Source organism: Microcebus murinus, chromosome 16, assembly GCF_040939455.1.
Source record: "Microcebus murinus isolate Inina chromosome 16, M.murinus_Inina_mat1.0, whole genome shotgun sequence".
Taxonomy (NCBI): Eukaryota; Metazoa; Chordata; class Mammalia; order Primates; family Cheirogaleidae; genus Microcebus; species Microcebus murinus.
In genome coordinates this window covers 55,253,652-55,271,399 of record NC_134119.1, presented here as the reverse complement: position 1 = coordinate 55,271,399, position 17,748 = coordinate 55,253,652, and the positions used below count along the sequence as shown (strand labels likewise).

At 47.3% G+C, this 17,748-nt stretch overlaps 1 protein-coding gene across 5 annotated transcripts in view; it reads left to right on the top strand.

Moving 5' to 3' along the window:
* The window catches only part of SLC2A9 (solute carrier family 2 member 9), a 197,561-nt gene that overhangs the window by 165,094 nt on the left and 14,719 nt on the right, over window positions 1-17,748 (top strand). For 4 of the 5 annotated variants that reach the window (XM_075992966.1, XM_075992963.1, XM_075992964.1 and 1 more), the window contains one exon: window positions 12,908-13,035. In XM_075992966.1, coding sequence (XP_075849081.1) covers window positions 12,908-13,035 — 128 coding nt within the window. Of the gene's footprint in view, window positions 1-12,907; window positions 13,098-17,748 lie in introns of all 5 variants that reach the window. The other variant, XM_075992965.1, reaches the window with a different exon arrangement.

Sequence of the window (17,748 nt, the reverse complement as noted above, 5' to 3'; positions counted from 1 at the left end):
TTGGGAATGCAAGGTGGAGATCATTTCTGCTATTATCAAAAACTATTGAGGTTCTGAGAACTGAACGTGCAAATTCAACAATGTGATGTGCTCTTGCCTGTGGCTTTGTTAGGTGCCCCATGTCAGACCTCCACTCTGATGTCATTTTAAGGGACAATTCCCAGTGCCCATACAGGTTAAGTCAGTAACTCCATAGTTAGTGCCTTCAGCCCTGGGACCACAAAGAGGTATAAGAAAGGTCCCAACCAGGAGCTGGAAGTCCAGCTTTCAAGTAAAGAAAAGGAATAGAGCCATTGGCTCTATCCAGGAAGGCGGAAATGGAGAAGGGAAGTTGAAGCTCAGAGAGGTTGAGAACTATACCTAAGTCACACAGCAGTGAGTCAGGATTCTAGTTCATATCAATCTGACTCCATAGCCTGAGTTCTTAAGGTCTACAACAGGCTACCAAGGTAAAGGCAGGTCCTAGGTACCATGGAAGCACAGAGGGGATGCGTATCTGGGTGAGTTGATGTCAGGTTACCTAGAGGAGATAAAAGTTTGACTAATAACTGCATGTTGAGTCAGAGCAAGCGATGCCACCAAGTACAGGTTCTCAGGTTGTGCACTGCACAAGGATGTGTGTCTAAAGACAAATCATCCCTATCTTAGACAGTTACTAACATGTAAGAACATGAGCACCAAAGCAGAGGTTTGAGATCTCCTAGCCAGGTTCTGACACTCAGGGATATACTGTCTCTACATCAACCCCCAGGCAAACACAGTCATGCACACAGCTATGAATGCATGCTCCCACACACACTTGCCCACACACGCACATACGCATGTGTGCAAGCCAGTGTCGGTGTCCCCTGAGGTTCCTTTCTGCCCCACGCTCAGGGATCTGACTCCCATGCTCTGCACGACTCCGCGTGTGGCATTGGTGTCCTCCTTTGGAGGGGTGTGCCCTGCCCACGGCTGGGGTGAGGGGACAACAGCGGGGTGTGTCTGTGCACCCCCAGGGCCTCTGCCACCTGCTGGGGTGTCTGGAGAACCTCCCTGGCAAGGCCGAGCTGGGCCACAGGGTGTGGCTGCTCCCTTTATACAGCGATACACCAATATGTAAAGGGTTTCATTTGAGGAAGGGGCACATTTTCTAATGAGCAAAAGTGCCATTTGTGCTAACAATGGCCCTGGAGGTGGCCAGGAGACGGGAAAAGGAGGAACACCAGAGCGATGGGCAGATGCCAGCGACGTGCACTGACAAAAGCTGAGAACACACGTCCAAGTGGAGAGCAGCTGGAGTGGAGGGCTCAGAGGTCGACACGGGGAAAGCCTGGGCTGTGTCACTGCGGCCTCACAGGTGAAGCCCTTAGACCTTGTCCTCACGGGAGAGGGCAGCCGCTAGCGAGTGTTCAGCTGCAGTGTAGCGTTGCCAGCCCTGTGTTTAAAATGTCTCCTGTGGAGGGAGGACACTGGAAGTTAAATGTGGAAGATGGGAGAGGCCTGTTAAGAGTGAATTCAGGGAGCTCACTAAGGAACTCGTATCAGCTACCATTGCGTAACAAATAACGCCAAAACCTAGTGGATTAAACAACAGCCTGTTATTATTTTGCTCCCAGGTGTCTGGGTCGACATGGCAGCTCTGCTCTCTGGACCGGACGCTGGGGTCTGCACGAGACCGCGCCCATCTGCGTCAGGCGGGCAGGTTGGCCAGGCACCAGCTTGTGTAAGCTGGCCTGGCATTGAGAAGGGTGACTTGGCCACATGTCTGTCACCCCCAGCAGGCTAGCCTGGGATTCTTTACGTGCTGGTAACAAAGTTGGAAGAGAAGAAGGGGAAATGTGCAGAATTGTCTGAGGTCTAGGCTTGGAACTCCATGTCACTTGTGCTGCGTTCTCTCAGCCAGAACAAGTCACAAGGCTGTCCCAGAATTAAAGAGTGAAGGAAGAGAGTTTACCTCTCAGAGGAGGAGGCTGCCAAGAACTGCGGCTATTCTATAATCTCCCCAGAAGTTATAACTATAGAATGAGCAACAGATGACAATTATGAGCTCTCATTATAGAGAGAAGTATATGTCCTTCATTCATGTACCCGTTCCACAAATAATTATTGCATGCCTCCTATAGAGTGGGCCTTCTTGTAGGCCTAGGGATATAATGGTGGCCCAAACTCACACATGCATGTGCGCGCGCACACACACACACACACACACACACACACACACACACACAGAGTTTCTGCTACTGGAACTTTCAATAACAATCGGTGTCAGTGTCCCCCCTAGGAACATGGCACACTCACACTGGAATATTTTGAGGAGTGTTTGATAAACAGACAAATTGCTGTGGTATAGGATTGCTACAGGGAAATGTCTCAGACCATATTATTTTAACATTCTCAACATATGATGCTAATTTCCAAGGGTCCAGCCCTCCACCTATCAGCTATGCAGGAAGCAAAGCAATTTACAGAAAGCTAATTTTTCAAAAATCAGTGCATAACAGAATAGTCATATTGCTGAAAGTCAAATCGTAGAGGAAATGTGCTGAATTTACCTTATTTCTTTTAACTATTTATCAATAGAATAAATTGTACAGGATTGTGTATGGAATAGAATGGTTTTAACAGATTTCTCTGAAGTTCCTCGTTGTGTCTGCAGAGTCAATTATGTAGAATTTTGCCTTTTGTTCCCTCCTGCTTCAGTTCCCTGCTGTTACAGCTGAGGGTTACTAGGGAGAGAGAGGGCTAGGCCGAGCGGCATAAAATATATTCTTATCCACAAGAACACATGCTCCCCTCCCTCTCCAGACCCATTTGGTTCCAGAGACGTATACATAGAACAAGAAACAGGATCTGGATAGCAGGGGATATGTCCCCACATTTATCTTAATTTATTTCATTCCTATGTTTGGACAAGAGTTTGGACGGCAAAGCTTCAGATGGCGAGGAATACTTGCACACCTGCACATCCATAGACTGGCTTTCTTTTGTTAACATATTCTTATTCAAAAATGCATTTACCATCTTTAGCTTTTGGTGAATTGACCTTGAGCCAACCATGTCACCTTTATTTGTCATTCCTCTGAGCCCTAATTCCTGGCAAGGACAAGGATGCACCATACCCCACTACACCTTGCAACTCACAGAGGCATGGTTTGTGCATGCTCTTGGAACCTCACTATGACTCCATCAAAATCTACAGTGACTTGGGCAAGTCCTTGTTCCTCTCTGGGTCTCAGTTCCCCCCTCAGTGAAATGAGGGGATGAGCCAGGCTCAGCATTCTCCAGCTGGGTGGCTGCTTCAAGCCACTCCTCTACGGATAAACTTCCCCCATCCAGGCCCCTGGGTGGTCTGCTGAGGAGATCCAGGGTTGACATTTCCACATGTTTTCTGGGTTATTCCTAAGCAAATGTCCCAGCCCAAACCACTTTCCTGAGTATGGAGGCCAGACTCAGCGACTAGACCTACTAACTCCGTGGCTTTTCAAGCTGCCCCACTCAGCCCTCACAGTGACGGCCCAGACGGATCACCCACCTCCGCTGTGCGAGTGGAGGCCCTGAGGCGCCCAGAGGTTGTAACTCTTCCAGGTAACACATGGTGGGTGGTCCTTGGGTCAGTGAGGTACGAATGTTAGTGTTCCTTACAACCGTGGTGGGTTGAAGAGTGTCCCTCCATGATTCATGTTCACTTGGAACCTCAGAAGAACCTTGTCTAGAAAAAAGGCCTTTGCAGAGAAGCCATCCTAGATTTAGAGTGGCCCCTAAATCCAATGACTGGTGTCTATGCAAGGTAAGGACACAGAGAAGGCCACGTGACGATGGAGGCAAATAGTGGAGTGACGTGCGCACGGTCTAAGGAGCAGCAAGGGTCCCTGGCAGCACCAGAGCCAGGAGCGAAACATGCATGAGCCTCCAGAGGGACCAGAGCTACTGACACTTCGATTTGGGACTTCTGCCCTCCAGAGCCGTGGCACAATAAATTTCTGTTGCTTTAAGTGCCCGAGTTCGTGGTGATTTGTTGCAGCAGCCACAGGAAACTAATACAGCTGCTAAGTTGGCAGGAAGATATTTCCTTATCACCAGGCAGCTGCAGATGCAGGGCAGGCGGGGTCTGGAAATGGGAGACTTATTATATATCGTAACACTTAGTCCCAAACAGAGAGGGCGGGCAAGCTGCTTGCGAGGTTATTCAAGAAGACCAGGGGCCCTTTTGAAGCTAACTGTTATTTTCCTTAAGCTGAACACGTGTGTGGCGTTAGTGCCTTACCACGTCCCCCCGACCCCCCAGTGCTGCGCAGAGCGGACGCTGTCGTCCCCAAGACACTGCAGCTCCAGGGCCCGCCTGGGCGTGTGCTGGCCCCGCCAGGACTTGAGACCACGTCCGGCCAACTCTGAAGCCTCCTTTCCCCACCGTCCTCTGGGCATTTTCCAAATGTTCGGTTTCCCGCCTATCACTTTCCCACAGCCTAAGGCAGAGCCGATTAGTGCACTTGTCACCTGAAAACACAGTGCTCTTCATGATTTTCTGCCAAGCCTTGTCCAGAAAGGCTCACCCCCCAGAAGCAGCCCTCAGCAAACTCTGCTCTGAGAAACACTGTGATCCCTTCACGGTTTCAGTGCGTAAGCCCGGATTTTCAACAGAAATGTAGGAAGTTTCAAAAACGGACTCTGCAGTCCCTGGACGCAGTGACGACTGCCGGTGTCTGTGTCTTTCCTGTGGTTTCCGTCTGCAGCTGCGACTGTAACTTGGGCAATCCCTGCAGCCCAGCAGAGGAATCGTCACGCGGCTATTCCTGGCCGCTGCTGGGGTGGGGGACCAGGTCTCCAGCACCATCCTGGTTTCCTGTGGCTGCTGTAACAGGAGGCTCAGACTGGGGGCTTCAAACAGCAGAACTGTGTTCCCGGGCACTTCTGAGGCCGGAAGTCTGAGCTGCAGGTGTCAGTAGAGCCAGACGCCTCCAGAGGCTCCAGGGAGCATCTGTCCCCCTCTCTTTCCTGCATTCTGGTGCAGCTGGCATTCCTTGGTTTGTGGCTGCATCACTCAAAGCTCTGCCTCCACCTTCGCGCCGCCTCCTCTTCTGCGTGGCCGCCCGAGTCTCCCGCCGCTGCTCTCTTGTGAGGCCACACGTGATTGCAGTTAGGGCCCGGGCTGATGATCAAAGATAAGCCCCTCTTCTCTCGGCCCCTGACCTAATCAAATTGTCCGCCACGTGAGGTGCTAGCCGCACACCCCAGGGCTAAAACATGGACGCACGTTGCGGGTGGGGTGCCATTCAGCCCACGACGCTGGACTGGAGATAGCAACTGTCTTCAGAGACTGTCACCAGCAGTTCATGCAAGGCGAGCCGTACTCAGTAGACACCTGCTTGCTCTGTGCCAGCCGCTGTGGGAGGCCTGGGCTACAGGCTGAGTGGGAGACGGCCCCAGCTTTGGGGAGAAAATCAGTGTGAATCAAGTGAGAGCAATAAGTGATGTATTGCCAAGTGGCGCGGTGTGCCTGGGTGTCAGGTAAGAGTTCCAGAGGACAAAATACTCGGTGCTGGTCCGGGAAAATGAGCAGCAAGTGCGAGACGGCAGAGGAGCACAGGAGCCTGAGGCCGGGGCGAGAGGCTGGGGCACCTGGAAGTGGGGGCAGCAGCTGTTAGGGGTGCACAGGTAGGCAGAAGGTAGGACACAGAGGCCCAACATTTAGAATTGTCCTGAAGCCAGTGGGAAGCCACAGCTGGGATTCAAACAGAAGTGGGTTGGCCAGATTTGCATGTTAGAGTCTATTCTGGAAGCCAGGTGGAGACAGGAGCTGATACTGAGACCTGAGGCTCAAAACCACGGCCCGTCCATCCTACCTCTCGGCCTCCCCTTCCTCCCCGGGAAAATCAGGTCCCGACTGGCACTATTTCTCCTCTGTGCATTGCTGCGGGAAGCAGATAAGATGGCCAGTGCTGATGGGCTTTGTCAATGCACACAATCGATTATTTTCATTGTCTTCACTTGTAGGTTAAATAAACACTAAAATAAAAACCATCAGCGAGCCCATTTCTCTTTTGGAATTTGAAGAGCTGGAAACAAACTCTTTGGTGTAGGAAAAGGTTCCTTTGTCTTTTCTCTTTTTAGAAGCAACTTTGAGCCCACAGAGAACCAGAGCCCACCCCTCTGGGGGCTCCTGGACACACAGAGCTGTGTGCCGCTGGGAGTCTCACCTCTACTCAAAATGTTAAGCAAACACCAGGCGGCCATGAGCTGACTTCTGTTGTCTCAGTGTTTAAACTTGGAAAAAATAAACATTCTGTTCCCAAATCTTCAGCATCAGCCACAGAATGCTGGGGAGAGAAGGCCTGCCCTGGGACTACTAACGACTCAGTAAATCCCACGGGATGGGGGCTCCGGGATGTGACAGAAGTGGATTAATAAAATGGCTGCCAGCTCCACAGACGTGACTTCCTGCATGACACACAAGCTGCCCATTAGGTGGCCACGGGGAGGGGAGGCTTTCTTGTTTACGTTATGCCATTTTACAAAGTTGCAAGTATCCAAGGGGAATAAGTGTGTGAATTGCATTTCCCCATCTGGGTACTAAGCACTTTGGGGGAAGAAGTCCTGGTTAGCTTGATATTTTAAAGTCAAGAGCTTTCCAGCCAGGCGGGAGTTGATTGTGATCAGGTCACCTGGCTTCTAATTACATCACTAGCCTGTGTCCAAGGGAGATTATGGGGACAGCTGCCTGCTCTGTGCAGTGGGTCAGTCAGTGCACCAGGCTGCACTGCCCGGCAGTTCTGAGATTGGAGCCCCTGCCCTGGGTGTGGCCCCTCAGAGAGGGTGAGTGGCACTCTGCATGGGGGGCAGATGGAACTTGACGAACACCCACCTGAACAGACTGCTTGTTCCAGTGGGAGTGCAGCAGAGGGCCAGGAGACAACAGAGAACTCGGGGCTGCCCTGGGGGATCAGGCACGAATCCACTGAGGTGCTCTGTCAGCCCAAGGCTGATGGAGGGAAAGGCAGGGCTGGTGGAGGCACTGGTACAAAGTCGTGGATGTGTGACTGTGCAAAGCATATGCTGGGATGGACGTGGTTACATGTGGCTAGGCAATGTATTCCAGGGCTTTAGGTAGGGGAGACAGGTGTGTGAGATGTACCCGCAGACCCGCTCCACCAGTTCACAGGAAGAGCTCAACATGAAACCTTGAAGCTGAGTCAGTGGGGATCTTCTCCTGCACAGGACAGTCCATCAGGCCTTGGGACAATTCTACTGACCCCTAGGTCCTCGGGAGCAGTGGGTTACCAGCCCATCTCTTTCCCAGGCAGTCAGAGTCCTGTCCGTGGTGTCCCTGCCCATGGAGGACACACACCCAGCTATCAGGGGACCCATATGAGCCCCTTTCACAGACTTGGATCGAGTGGGGCACCCTAGCCCCCCGCCCCCCGTGTCGGGATGGGGGAAGGGATCACAGCTCTGCATAGCCACCCCCACGTACACACAGAAATGCCCCTGCTTCTCCACTCTCTCCCCCACTTCTAATCTTAAAATGAGTGAAGGACTCAAGAGCTAAGAAAAGTTCCTCATTGGTGTTTCTGTCCTGGTGGCCTGGCAGCAGAATTCTCATCTCTGTGGTTTCTTAGTTTCAAGTCTAAGTGACGCTTCTGTTTTAACACCCTACTTGCCCTATCCAAGTCAGAGTTTTAAGCGTTTCCATCCCCCAGACTGTGACCACCACACCCATTAAGTGTGTATATACCCACTCCCTCCTTACCCTTCCCATCTGCCCAACACCTGATGAATGTTACCACTATATGTGCACTTAAGTGTTGATCAGTTAATACCAATTTGCTGGTGAGTACATGTGGTGCTTGCTTGTTTTTCCATTCTTGTGATACTTCACTTAGCAGAATGGGTTCCAGCTCTATCCAGGATAATACAAGAGGTGCTATATCACCATTGTTTTCTGTGGCTGAGTAGTACCCCATGGTATACATACACCACATTTTATTAATCCACTCATGTATTGATGGGCACTTGGATTGTTTGCATATCTTTGTAATTGTGAATTGTGCTGCCATAAACATTCAATTGCAGATGTCTTTATTATAGAATGTCTTTTTTTCCTTTGGATAGATGCCTAGTGGTGGGATTGCTTGGATCAAATGGGATTTCTATTTTTAGCTCTTTGAGGTATCTCCAAATTACTTTCCACAGGTGTTGTACTAATTTGCAGTCCCACCAGGAGTGTAAGAGTGTTCCTATCTCTCCACATCCACACCAGCATTTGTTGTTTTGGAACTTTTTGATAAGAGCCATCTCACTGGAGTTAGGTGATATTTCATTGTGGTTTTGATTTGCATCTCCCTAATGATTAGAGATACTGAGCATTTTTTTATATGTTTGCTGGCCATTAATCTGTCTTCTTTTGAAAAGTTTCTGGTCCTGTCCTTTGCCCATTTATTGAGGGGTTGGTTGATTTTTTTCTTGTTGATTTCCTTAATTTCTATGTAGATTCTTGTTACCAGCCCTTTAACAGATGTGTAGAAAGCAAGTAAATTCTCCTGTTCTGTAGGTTGTCTATTTGTTCTAGTGATAGTTCCTTGGCTGTGCAGAAGCTTTTTAATTTGATCAGGTCCTATTTGTTTATTTTTGTTTCTGTGATTGCTTTGGGGGTCTTCTTCATAAATTTTTTATTTGCCTAGGCCCATGTCTAAAAGCGTCTTCCCAACATTTTCTTCCAGAATTCTTAAGGTTTCACACCTGAGGGTTAAGTCTATTATCCATCATGAGTTGATTTTTGTGAGAGGTGAGAGGTGGATGTCTAGTTTCAATCTTCAGAATGTGGATATCCAATTTTGCCAGCACACTTACTGAATAGTGATTCTTTTCCCCAATGTATATTTTTGTCTGCTTTGTCAAGATTATATGACAATAGGAGGATGATTTTGTATCTGGGCTCTCTGTCCTATTCCAAAGGTCTATATCTCTGTTCTTGTGCCAGTACTATGCTGTTTTGGTTACTATAGTTTTGTAGTAAAGTTTGAAGTCTGGCATACTGATGCCTCCCAATTTATTCTTTTTGCTTAGAATTGCTTTGGCTATACAAGGTCTTCTCTGGTTCCAGATGAAGTATAGAATTATTTTTTCTAAAACTGTAAAGAATAGTGCAATTCAAAGGGACATGCTATGTTCTATGAAAAATCATTATGGGAAGATCAGCACCAAATAATTTCATAGTTAAGTTAATGAATTTCAAGGCTAAGCAAAGAGTTCCTCAGGCCTTTAGGTATAAAAAGCCAATCACCTAAAGGAGGAATAGCCTCCTAACCCCAACCTTCTTCACAGAGCATTCAATGTCAGCGCCAAGTACCAAATATAGATGGAGGTCATCTCTGGGTGGAAGGTTTAGGGGTGGGTTTTGTTTCCTTTTTTATACTTTTCCATGTTGTCCTGTTATATGCTTTCTTTGTTGTAAATAAGCAAATATTATTCCTGATAATCAAGAAAAATAATAAAAATATTTTCATTTTTAAAAACAAAACAAAAATAAAGGGTCTTCCAGAAATCCATTTTGTTTGCATATCTAACCCTATTCTTTCTCATTTTATCCTGAACTTGAAAGATAGACCCTGAGAGACTCTTATGAAATCAGGCTACCAATGCCTTCAGAAAAGAGAGACAAATTCCAGAATTTGGGAGAACATTCAGATTTTACCGTAAAGACAGCAGAACATGTGCTCATCACTGTGCTAGGAGCAGAGTCTTAAACAAAAAACAAGTCATGTCCCCAGCCCTGGATAGACAAACAGACATGCAGGGAGGCAGATCTGTCAATGTTCTACTCATTGTAAGTTGAGGTACCACATGTCAATGTACCAGCATTGGAAGTGCTGAGTTATCCCCAGGAGCTTCCAGAAATATCCGTAGGGATGTCAGGGAAAGTGAAACACCAGCTCCCAACCCTGTTCAGCCTTCAACCTACAAAATAGCTGTAAACTGACCCTTCTAGGACATGCCATGAGGTTCCCAGGAGTGTTAGCTGCAGGACCATCTGTGTGTGTGACACAAACACTGTCAGACAATGAGATATTCTGCATTCTATGGACCCAAAGGCTGGTTTTATTACATTCCGGTGTGTAACCATTGTTCTCACACATTTCACTTACCAATGTTCTACAGTTCCATCCATAAATATCATACCTTTAAGATACAGCATTCACTTTCTTTGTAGTAAACAGCATATCAAGTCCTGTCTAAATCAAATCTTGAGCATTTATGTAAGTATTGATGGAGAATCTACTCTCTGTCAAGAGTGCCAGGAGACAGCACCACCTCTGAGGGCTCACATTCTAGGGGACAGTAAGGCTCCATTCTGAGCCATTTTTAAAAATGTATATTTTTTAAATTATTATGGGTACATAATAGTTGTATGTATTTATAGGACATATATGATGTTTTGATACAGGCATACAATGTGAACTAATCAAATCAGGGTAATTGGGGTACCCATCACCTCAGGCATTTATCATTTCTTTGTCTTAGGAACATTCCAATTCTACTCTTTTAGTTACTTTAAAGTATACCCTAACTTATTGTTAATTATTGTTAGTCACTTTGTTGTGCTATCAAATATTGTTCACTCTGTCTAAATATCTAACTGCATTTTTGTACCCATTAATCATCCTCACTTTATCCTCCTTCCCCGCTACCCTTCCCAGCCTCTGATAACCATGATTCTACTCCCTGTCTCCATGAGATCAATTGTTTTAATATTTAGTTCCCACATGTGAATGAGAACATGCAAGATTTATCTTTCCGTGTTTGGCTTATTTTACTTAACATAATGTTCTCCAGTTCTAACCATAAGTGCCCATCAACAGATTAATGGATAGAGAAATTGTGGTATATACACAATGGAATATTATATAGTCACAAAAAGGATGAAATCCTGCCATTTGCAACAACATGAATGGACCTGGAACATTATGTTAAGTGAAATAAACCAAACACATAAAGACAAATATGAGCCATGTTTGATTTGTTGGAGTCCAAAGCTTGCTGGTGGCAGAGTGGGGTGACAGTAGTGAAAGCTCTGGAGAGAGACAGGCTTGAGTTGGTCCTGGCTTTGTGGCTCTGTGCCCCTGGCTTGCTTGGTTGGGTCGACTCAATGCTGAATACAGTGCTTCCATGGAAAGCTTTACTTCCATGGGGTGGGGTGTCTGCAAATTTGGCTCTTTCCTCCCATCCCTGCTGCCAGGATCTGAGCCTCCTACACAGCTATCGCCTCCTCCCTGGACTGCACCTGCATCTCATGCATCACTCGAACACCCGCCAGGCCTTTCTGCAAACAGCAGTGACCTCTATGAATGCAAATTAACCACCTCAACCCCTGCACAGAAGCCCTCAGTGGTTTTCGCCAGTTGAGACCCCTCTCCTTGACCTGCAAGAGGCTGTTTCATTGCTCCCCATTCACCTTTGCCGCCTCCTTCCATTCCTCTCGGCCTCTTTCAGGTGATGGGACAGACTGGCCCCCATGGTAGACCTGGACCCAATCCTTCCACCTGCAGGACCTCTGCCCACCAGTACCCCCACTGGCATGATCCGCCCCAGAGCTGCTTAAGCCGCGTCTCCTATTCCAGCTATGTCCCCACCATGCACATCGCCCCCACGAGACCCCTTCCCATCCACCGCTAAGATAGACCCCATTTCCCTCTGCAGCTCCTCCAGGGCGCTTACCACATCCGCACTCACTCACTCAGTTCCTTCTCACTGAGCAAGCTGTCTTGTCTCCCCACCAGACAAGGGGGTCCCGTGAAGGCAGGAACGTCCTTGCTCTCAACCACCACTGTTGGACCAGTCCCAGCCCAGTTAATAGCTATTAAATGTTGACAGAATGAATGGCTCCAGACCAGTGATTTTCAGGTTGTTTGTTATCTCCCTAGAGTTTTCTCTCTCCCACTCCCAGCAAGCTCCAGAGTAGGGATCTAATTGACAAAGCGGTGACTCTAGTTGAAAATGGGCAGTGCAAACAGGACCCCAGCCATTGTGCTGAGCCCCAAGTGCTGGGTCTGGGCACAGGGCACAATCCCCATCTCACCCAGCAGGACACGGGGAGGAGGAGGGTGCTGATCTCAGGGACTCTCTGCCAGGCATGCACTGGGAAATGTGTGCAGGTAGTCTGGGTTGCCATGGTGACTGGGGCACTCTTGGCACCAGAAGGCAAAGGGTGATAAACATCCTGCAGTTGCACAGGACAGATAAAGAACTGTCACAACCCAATGCCAAGGATGTCGCCACTGAGTGACACTCAGCTGTGGGGGTCCACTACACAGCCAGTCAAGGGCAGTTAAACGGGAGGTGGGGGTGGGGGGCGGACAAAAGGTAGCAAGTTGGGCAGGGGCTTCTGTCTTCTCTCAAGCAAGGATTAGCAGAAGAAAACTTGAGATTTGGAAGCCAGAGCCCCAAGCCTGAGTTCTGACTGTGCTACTCAGGAGCTGGGTGGCTGTGGGCCAGGCAAGTTCTCATCCAGGGATATGGCAGATATTCTGAAGATTAAATTATAAACATTCCTAATACAATATATTCAGTAAATGTCAGTTGCCTTATGTATTAAATTGATACCTATAGTATTCAATTTGTGACAGGCCACAGATTGATTCCGAGAGCATTTGGAGAGCCAAGAGGATGCTGAGTGTCCCATTTGGATGGGCCATGTCAGAGAAGTGGATCGTATACATTTAGGACTGAAGGGCTGAGGGCCACCCAACCCCAGCACCTATTCCTAAAGCTGCCATTCAAACAGGCAGGGCTGGCTCCTGCTAAGAGAGCCTTCCCCTGCCGGGAAGGGGGGGGGGTGGTGGCTCTAAAGCGTGGCAGATGGAGATGGGCGTTGGAGGCACGACCTTCCGGGGTTCCGGGGTGACTAATTCGAGTCCTGGCTCTCACGTTGCAGGCGGCATTCCATTCATCTTGACCAGCGAGTTCTTCCAGCAGTCGCAGCAACCAGCTGCCTTCATCGTTGCGGGCACCGTCAACTGGCTCTCCAACTTTGCCGTTGGGCTCCTCTTCCCGTTCATTCAGGTATGGCAGACCAGGAGAGCCTTGCCCGTGGGATTCCCTTTGATTCTGCAGCCCACAGAGGGGTGAGTCATAGAGCAGAGGTTTCTCTCTCTCTCTCTGGAAACTCAGGCTCTTAACCTAAGGAAGGAAGAAACTGTGCTTTGGCCAAAACCCTTCCCCTTTCTCCCTCCTGTGGCTTCCTAGAGCAGCCCCTAAATGCAATGGGCTGCCTCAGAGGGAGAGGGCTGCCCATCGTTGAGGGTATACAAGGAATCCTAGGTTAGAATCTCAAACTTACAATCTATTTATCATATTTTCAATGTGCTAACCACTGTGTTAGACAAATTCCATCTGATAGCTCGAACGTACACTACAACCTGCCATCCATTTCTCATCCTCATTGTGGTCGTCATAACCACAGCCAACAGGGGCATTGTCCCCAGGGGGGCAGTGATGGGTAGGAAAATGCCTCCATGCTCAGGAATTGGATCCAAGTTTTTCTGTGCAGGTAAAGGATCTATTCATTCTCTCATTCATGAACCCAACACATATTTGGTGAGCCCTGCTGTGTACCAGGCACTGCTCTAGGCAATGGGGACAGGGCGGGAACAGCATGTGCTCCATGGTCCTGGAGCCGAGCAGGGAAGTGATGGGGGAAGACATGCTGTTTTAGATGGGGGAGGGCTCTGGAAGAGGTGACACTTGAGCAGAGACCTGAGTGAAGTGAGGGAGCAGAGTAGTCTGGGAATGGCAAAGTCCAGCCCAGAGGAACAGCAAGTGCAAGGGCCCTGAGGTAGGGCCATGCTCGTCTTGTGTAAGGAACAGCACCAGGATGGGTGGAACAGATGAGCAAGGAAGACAGGAGAGGGAGAAAATGAGATCAGAGTTATCTGGGGGAAGAACACAAAAGACAAGGGCTTTGCAAAGATTCTACGCAGAGCGAAGGGCCCAGAAGCCTTTGAAGAAGGAGGGTGAAATGTCCCTGCTCAAATGCCCTCTAGAGCTCCCTGCTGCCCATGATGCCAGGTGCTATCACCTGGAGAAGGAGAGAAACCATCAGATTCCTCTGAGAAAGAACCCACCACATATTCTCAAGGGCCACTCAACCCTGTCCTCCTGCCCCACCAGCTGTTCTGAGACTCAGGTCACAGTCTGCCTGCTAATTTACTAGTGCCGAGCCCAGCGCATCCCAGAGCCTGTGCTGCCAGCTTGGTGAGTGGAAGGTTCACCAGGACACCAAGCCCCAGCCACTCGCCGCAAGCCTGCCTGATAGCTGCTCCTGCATTCACAGTGATAGAGCAGTTACTTGGTGCCAGGCCAAGTGACTTGGTGCCATGCACTTGGTGCATGGCTGTCTGTGCCCGTGTCACCCTTCCACATCCCTGAGCTGGAGTTTCTTATCCTGGCCATTTCACAGAAGAGGAAGCTGAGACTCAGGGAGTGGACCTGGGCCGCCCATGTAGACCTGGGCAGCCCACGACGACAGTCGGTGTCAGACGCAGTTCCTCCACTCACAGAACTTCCAAAGCATCTTTATGTGTTAGCAACAGCCACCCTGTCTCTCAAACATGAGCACCACAGGGGCTCCACAGGCTATGGAATTAGAGAAGGTTCCACGCTCACTCGGTACACCCATCCTCCGGGCACCTTGGCCCGGCTGCCATCAGAACATAACAAGTTGTCTTTTCAATCGGCACCAAACCTCAGATGGCTTTCTCCAGTTTCGTTCAAGGTCAGCAGAGCCAGAGGTCAGTAAAATATTCATTGTTGTGGGGAAAATTAACTTCGAGCTGCTTCTCTATCCACACTGACCTCCCCAGCTTCACAAATTACAGGGAGAAATTCCAGAGCCCTCACAGGGCCCACCACCACGCTTTATGTCTATGGAGTAGGCCCCTATCTTCCGAGCGGCTTGGGGAAGGGTGGGATGAAAGACCTCACTGTAACTCCAGACCAAAAGTGCCATCTCATTTCCTGCCAGCCTGGGAGTTAACCGCACAAAAATGCCACTTTAATGCCAGTGTTTATTGAGCACTTGCTGCGTTCTAGGCAATATTCCGCCCCGTCAATGCTAGGAGGCCGTGCCTTTGCTGCCTGTGACACATGAGGAGAGAAGATCAGAGAGACCTAGTGACTTCCAAGGGCACCCTGCTGGGAAATGACAGACCAGGGCTTGAGTCCAAGTCCCTCACCCTCACCTATAGGACAAAGACAGTAAGGAGTCAGCAGGTGCCCCATCCAAAATGTTCATTTTCTTAATTTTTTTTTAATTTCAGCATATTACAGGGGTACAAATGTTTCGGTTACATATATTGCCTTTACCCGACCTGAGTCAGAGATTCAAGCATGTCCATCCCCCAGACAGTGTGCACCGCACCCATTAGGTGTGAATATGCCCATTCCTCTCCTGCCCCCTCCCTGACATGCCTGACACCTGATGAATGTTATTGCTATATGTGCACAGAAGTCTTGATCAGTTAATACCACTTTGATGGTGGTACATGTGGTGCTTATTTTTCCATTCTTGGGATACTTCACTTAGCAGAATGGGTTCCAGCTCTATCCAGGATAATAGAAGAGGTGCTATCTCACCATTGTTTTTTGTGGCTGAGTAGAACTCCATAGTATACATATACCATATTTTATTAATCCACTCATGTATTGATGGGCACTTGGGTTGTTTCCATATCTTTGCAATTGTGAACTGTGCTGCTATAAACATTCGAGTGCAGATGTCTTTTCTATAGAATGTCTTTTGTTCTTTTGGGTAGATGCCCAGTAATGGGATTGCTGGTTCAAATGGTAGATCTATTTGTATCTCTATGAAGTATCTCCATATTACTTTCCATAGAGGTTATACTAATTTGCAGTCCCACCAGCAGGGTAACATTTATGCCACGCCAACATTTATGCCAACATTTATTGTTTTGGCACTTTTTGATAAAAAGCCATTCTTACTGGAGTTAAGTGATATCTCATTGTGGTTTTGATGTGCATTTCTCTGATGATTAGAGATGTTGAGCATTTTTTCATATGTTTGTTGAATATTAGTCTATCTTCCTTTGAAAAGTTTCTGTTCCTGTCCTTTGCCCACTTTTTGATAGGGTTGTTTGATTTTTTCTTGCTGATTTTCCTGAGTTCTATATAGATTCTGGTTATCAGCCCTTTATCAAATGTGTAACATGAGACATATACTCTCCCATTCTGTAGGTTGTCCGTTTGCTCTCATGATAGTTTACTTAGCTGTGCAGAAACTTTTTAATTTGATCAGGTCCCATTTATTTATTTTTGTTGTTGCTGTCATTGTCTTTGGGATCTTCTTCATAAATTCTTTGCGTAGGCCAATATAAGAGTTTTTCCAACATTTTCTTCTAGAATTCTTATAGTTTCTTGCCTTAGATTTAAGCCTGTTATCCACCATGAGTTGATTTTTGTCAGAGGCAAAAGGTACAGATCCTACTTTAGTCTTCTACATGTGGCTATCCATCTTTCCCAGAACCATTTATTGAATAAGACCTCTTTTCTCCAGTGTATGTTTTTGTCTGCATTGTCAAAGATTAGATGGCTATAAGAGGATGGTTTTATTCTTGGGTTCTCAGCTCTGCTCCATCGGTCTATGTCTCTGTTCTTGTGCTAGTACCATGCTGTTTTAGTTACTATAGTCTTGTACTATAGCTTGAAGACTGGTAAATTGATGCCTCACAATTTGTTCTTTTCGCTTAAGATTGCTTTGGCTATATGGGGTCTTCTCTGGTTTCATACAAAGCATAGAATTATTTTTTCTACATCTGTGAAAAATGATGTTGGTAATCTAATAAGGATTGAATTGAATTTGTAGATCACTTTGGGCAGTATAGATGTTTTAGCAATGTTGATTCTGCCAACCTATGAGCATAGTATGGTTTTCCACCTGTCCAAATGTCCTCTGCTATTTCCTTGCTCAGTGTTTCATAGTTCTCCCATAGGTCTTTTACCTCCTTAGTTAAATATATTCCTAGGTATTTTATTTTCTTTGTTGCTATTCTGAAGGGTATTGAGTCTTTGATTTGGTTCTCAGTTTGACTGTTGTAGGAATATAGGAATGCTACTGATTTGTGTACATTGATTTTGTAACCTGAGACTTTGCTGAATTTGTTTATCAATTCCAGTAGTCTCATGGCAGGATCTTTGGGGTTTTCTAGATATAAGATCATATCATCAGCAAAGAGCGATAGTTTGACTTCTTCTGCCCCCATTTGGATGCCCTTGATTTCCTTCTCTTGTCTGATTGCTCTGGCTAGGACTTCCAGCACTAAGTAGAATAGAAGTGGTGACAGAGGGCAACCTTGTCTGGTTCCCATTGTAAGTGAGAATGCTCTCAATTTTTCCCCAGTCGGTATGATGTTGGCTGTGGATTTGTCATATATAGCTTGTATCATTTTTAGGTAAGTACTGTCTATGCCTATTTTGTTAAGCATTCTTATCATAAAAAGGTGCTGAATTTTGTCAAATGTTTTTTCTGCATCTATTGAGAGGATCATATGGTCTTTGTTTTTGCTTCTGTTTATGTGGTGAATTACACTTATAGATTTGCGCATGTTGAACCATCCCTGCATTTCTGGGAGGAAGTCCACTTGGTAGTTATGGATTATTTTTTTAATAAGCACCTGAACACACTTTGCTAGGATTTTGTTGAGAATTTTTGCATCTATATTCATAAGAGATATTGGTCTGTAGTTTTCTTTTTTTGTTGCG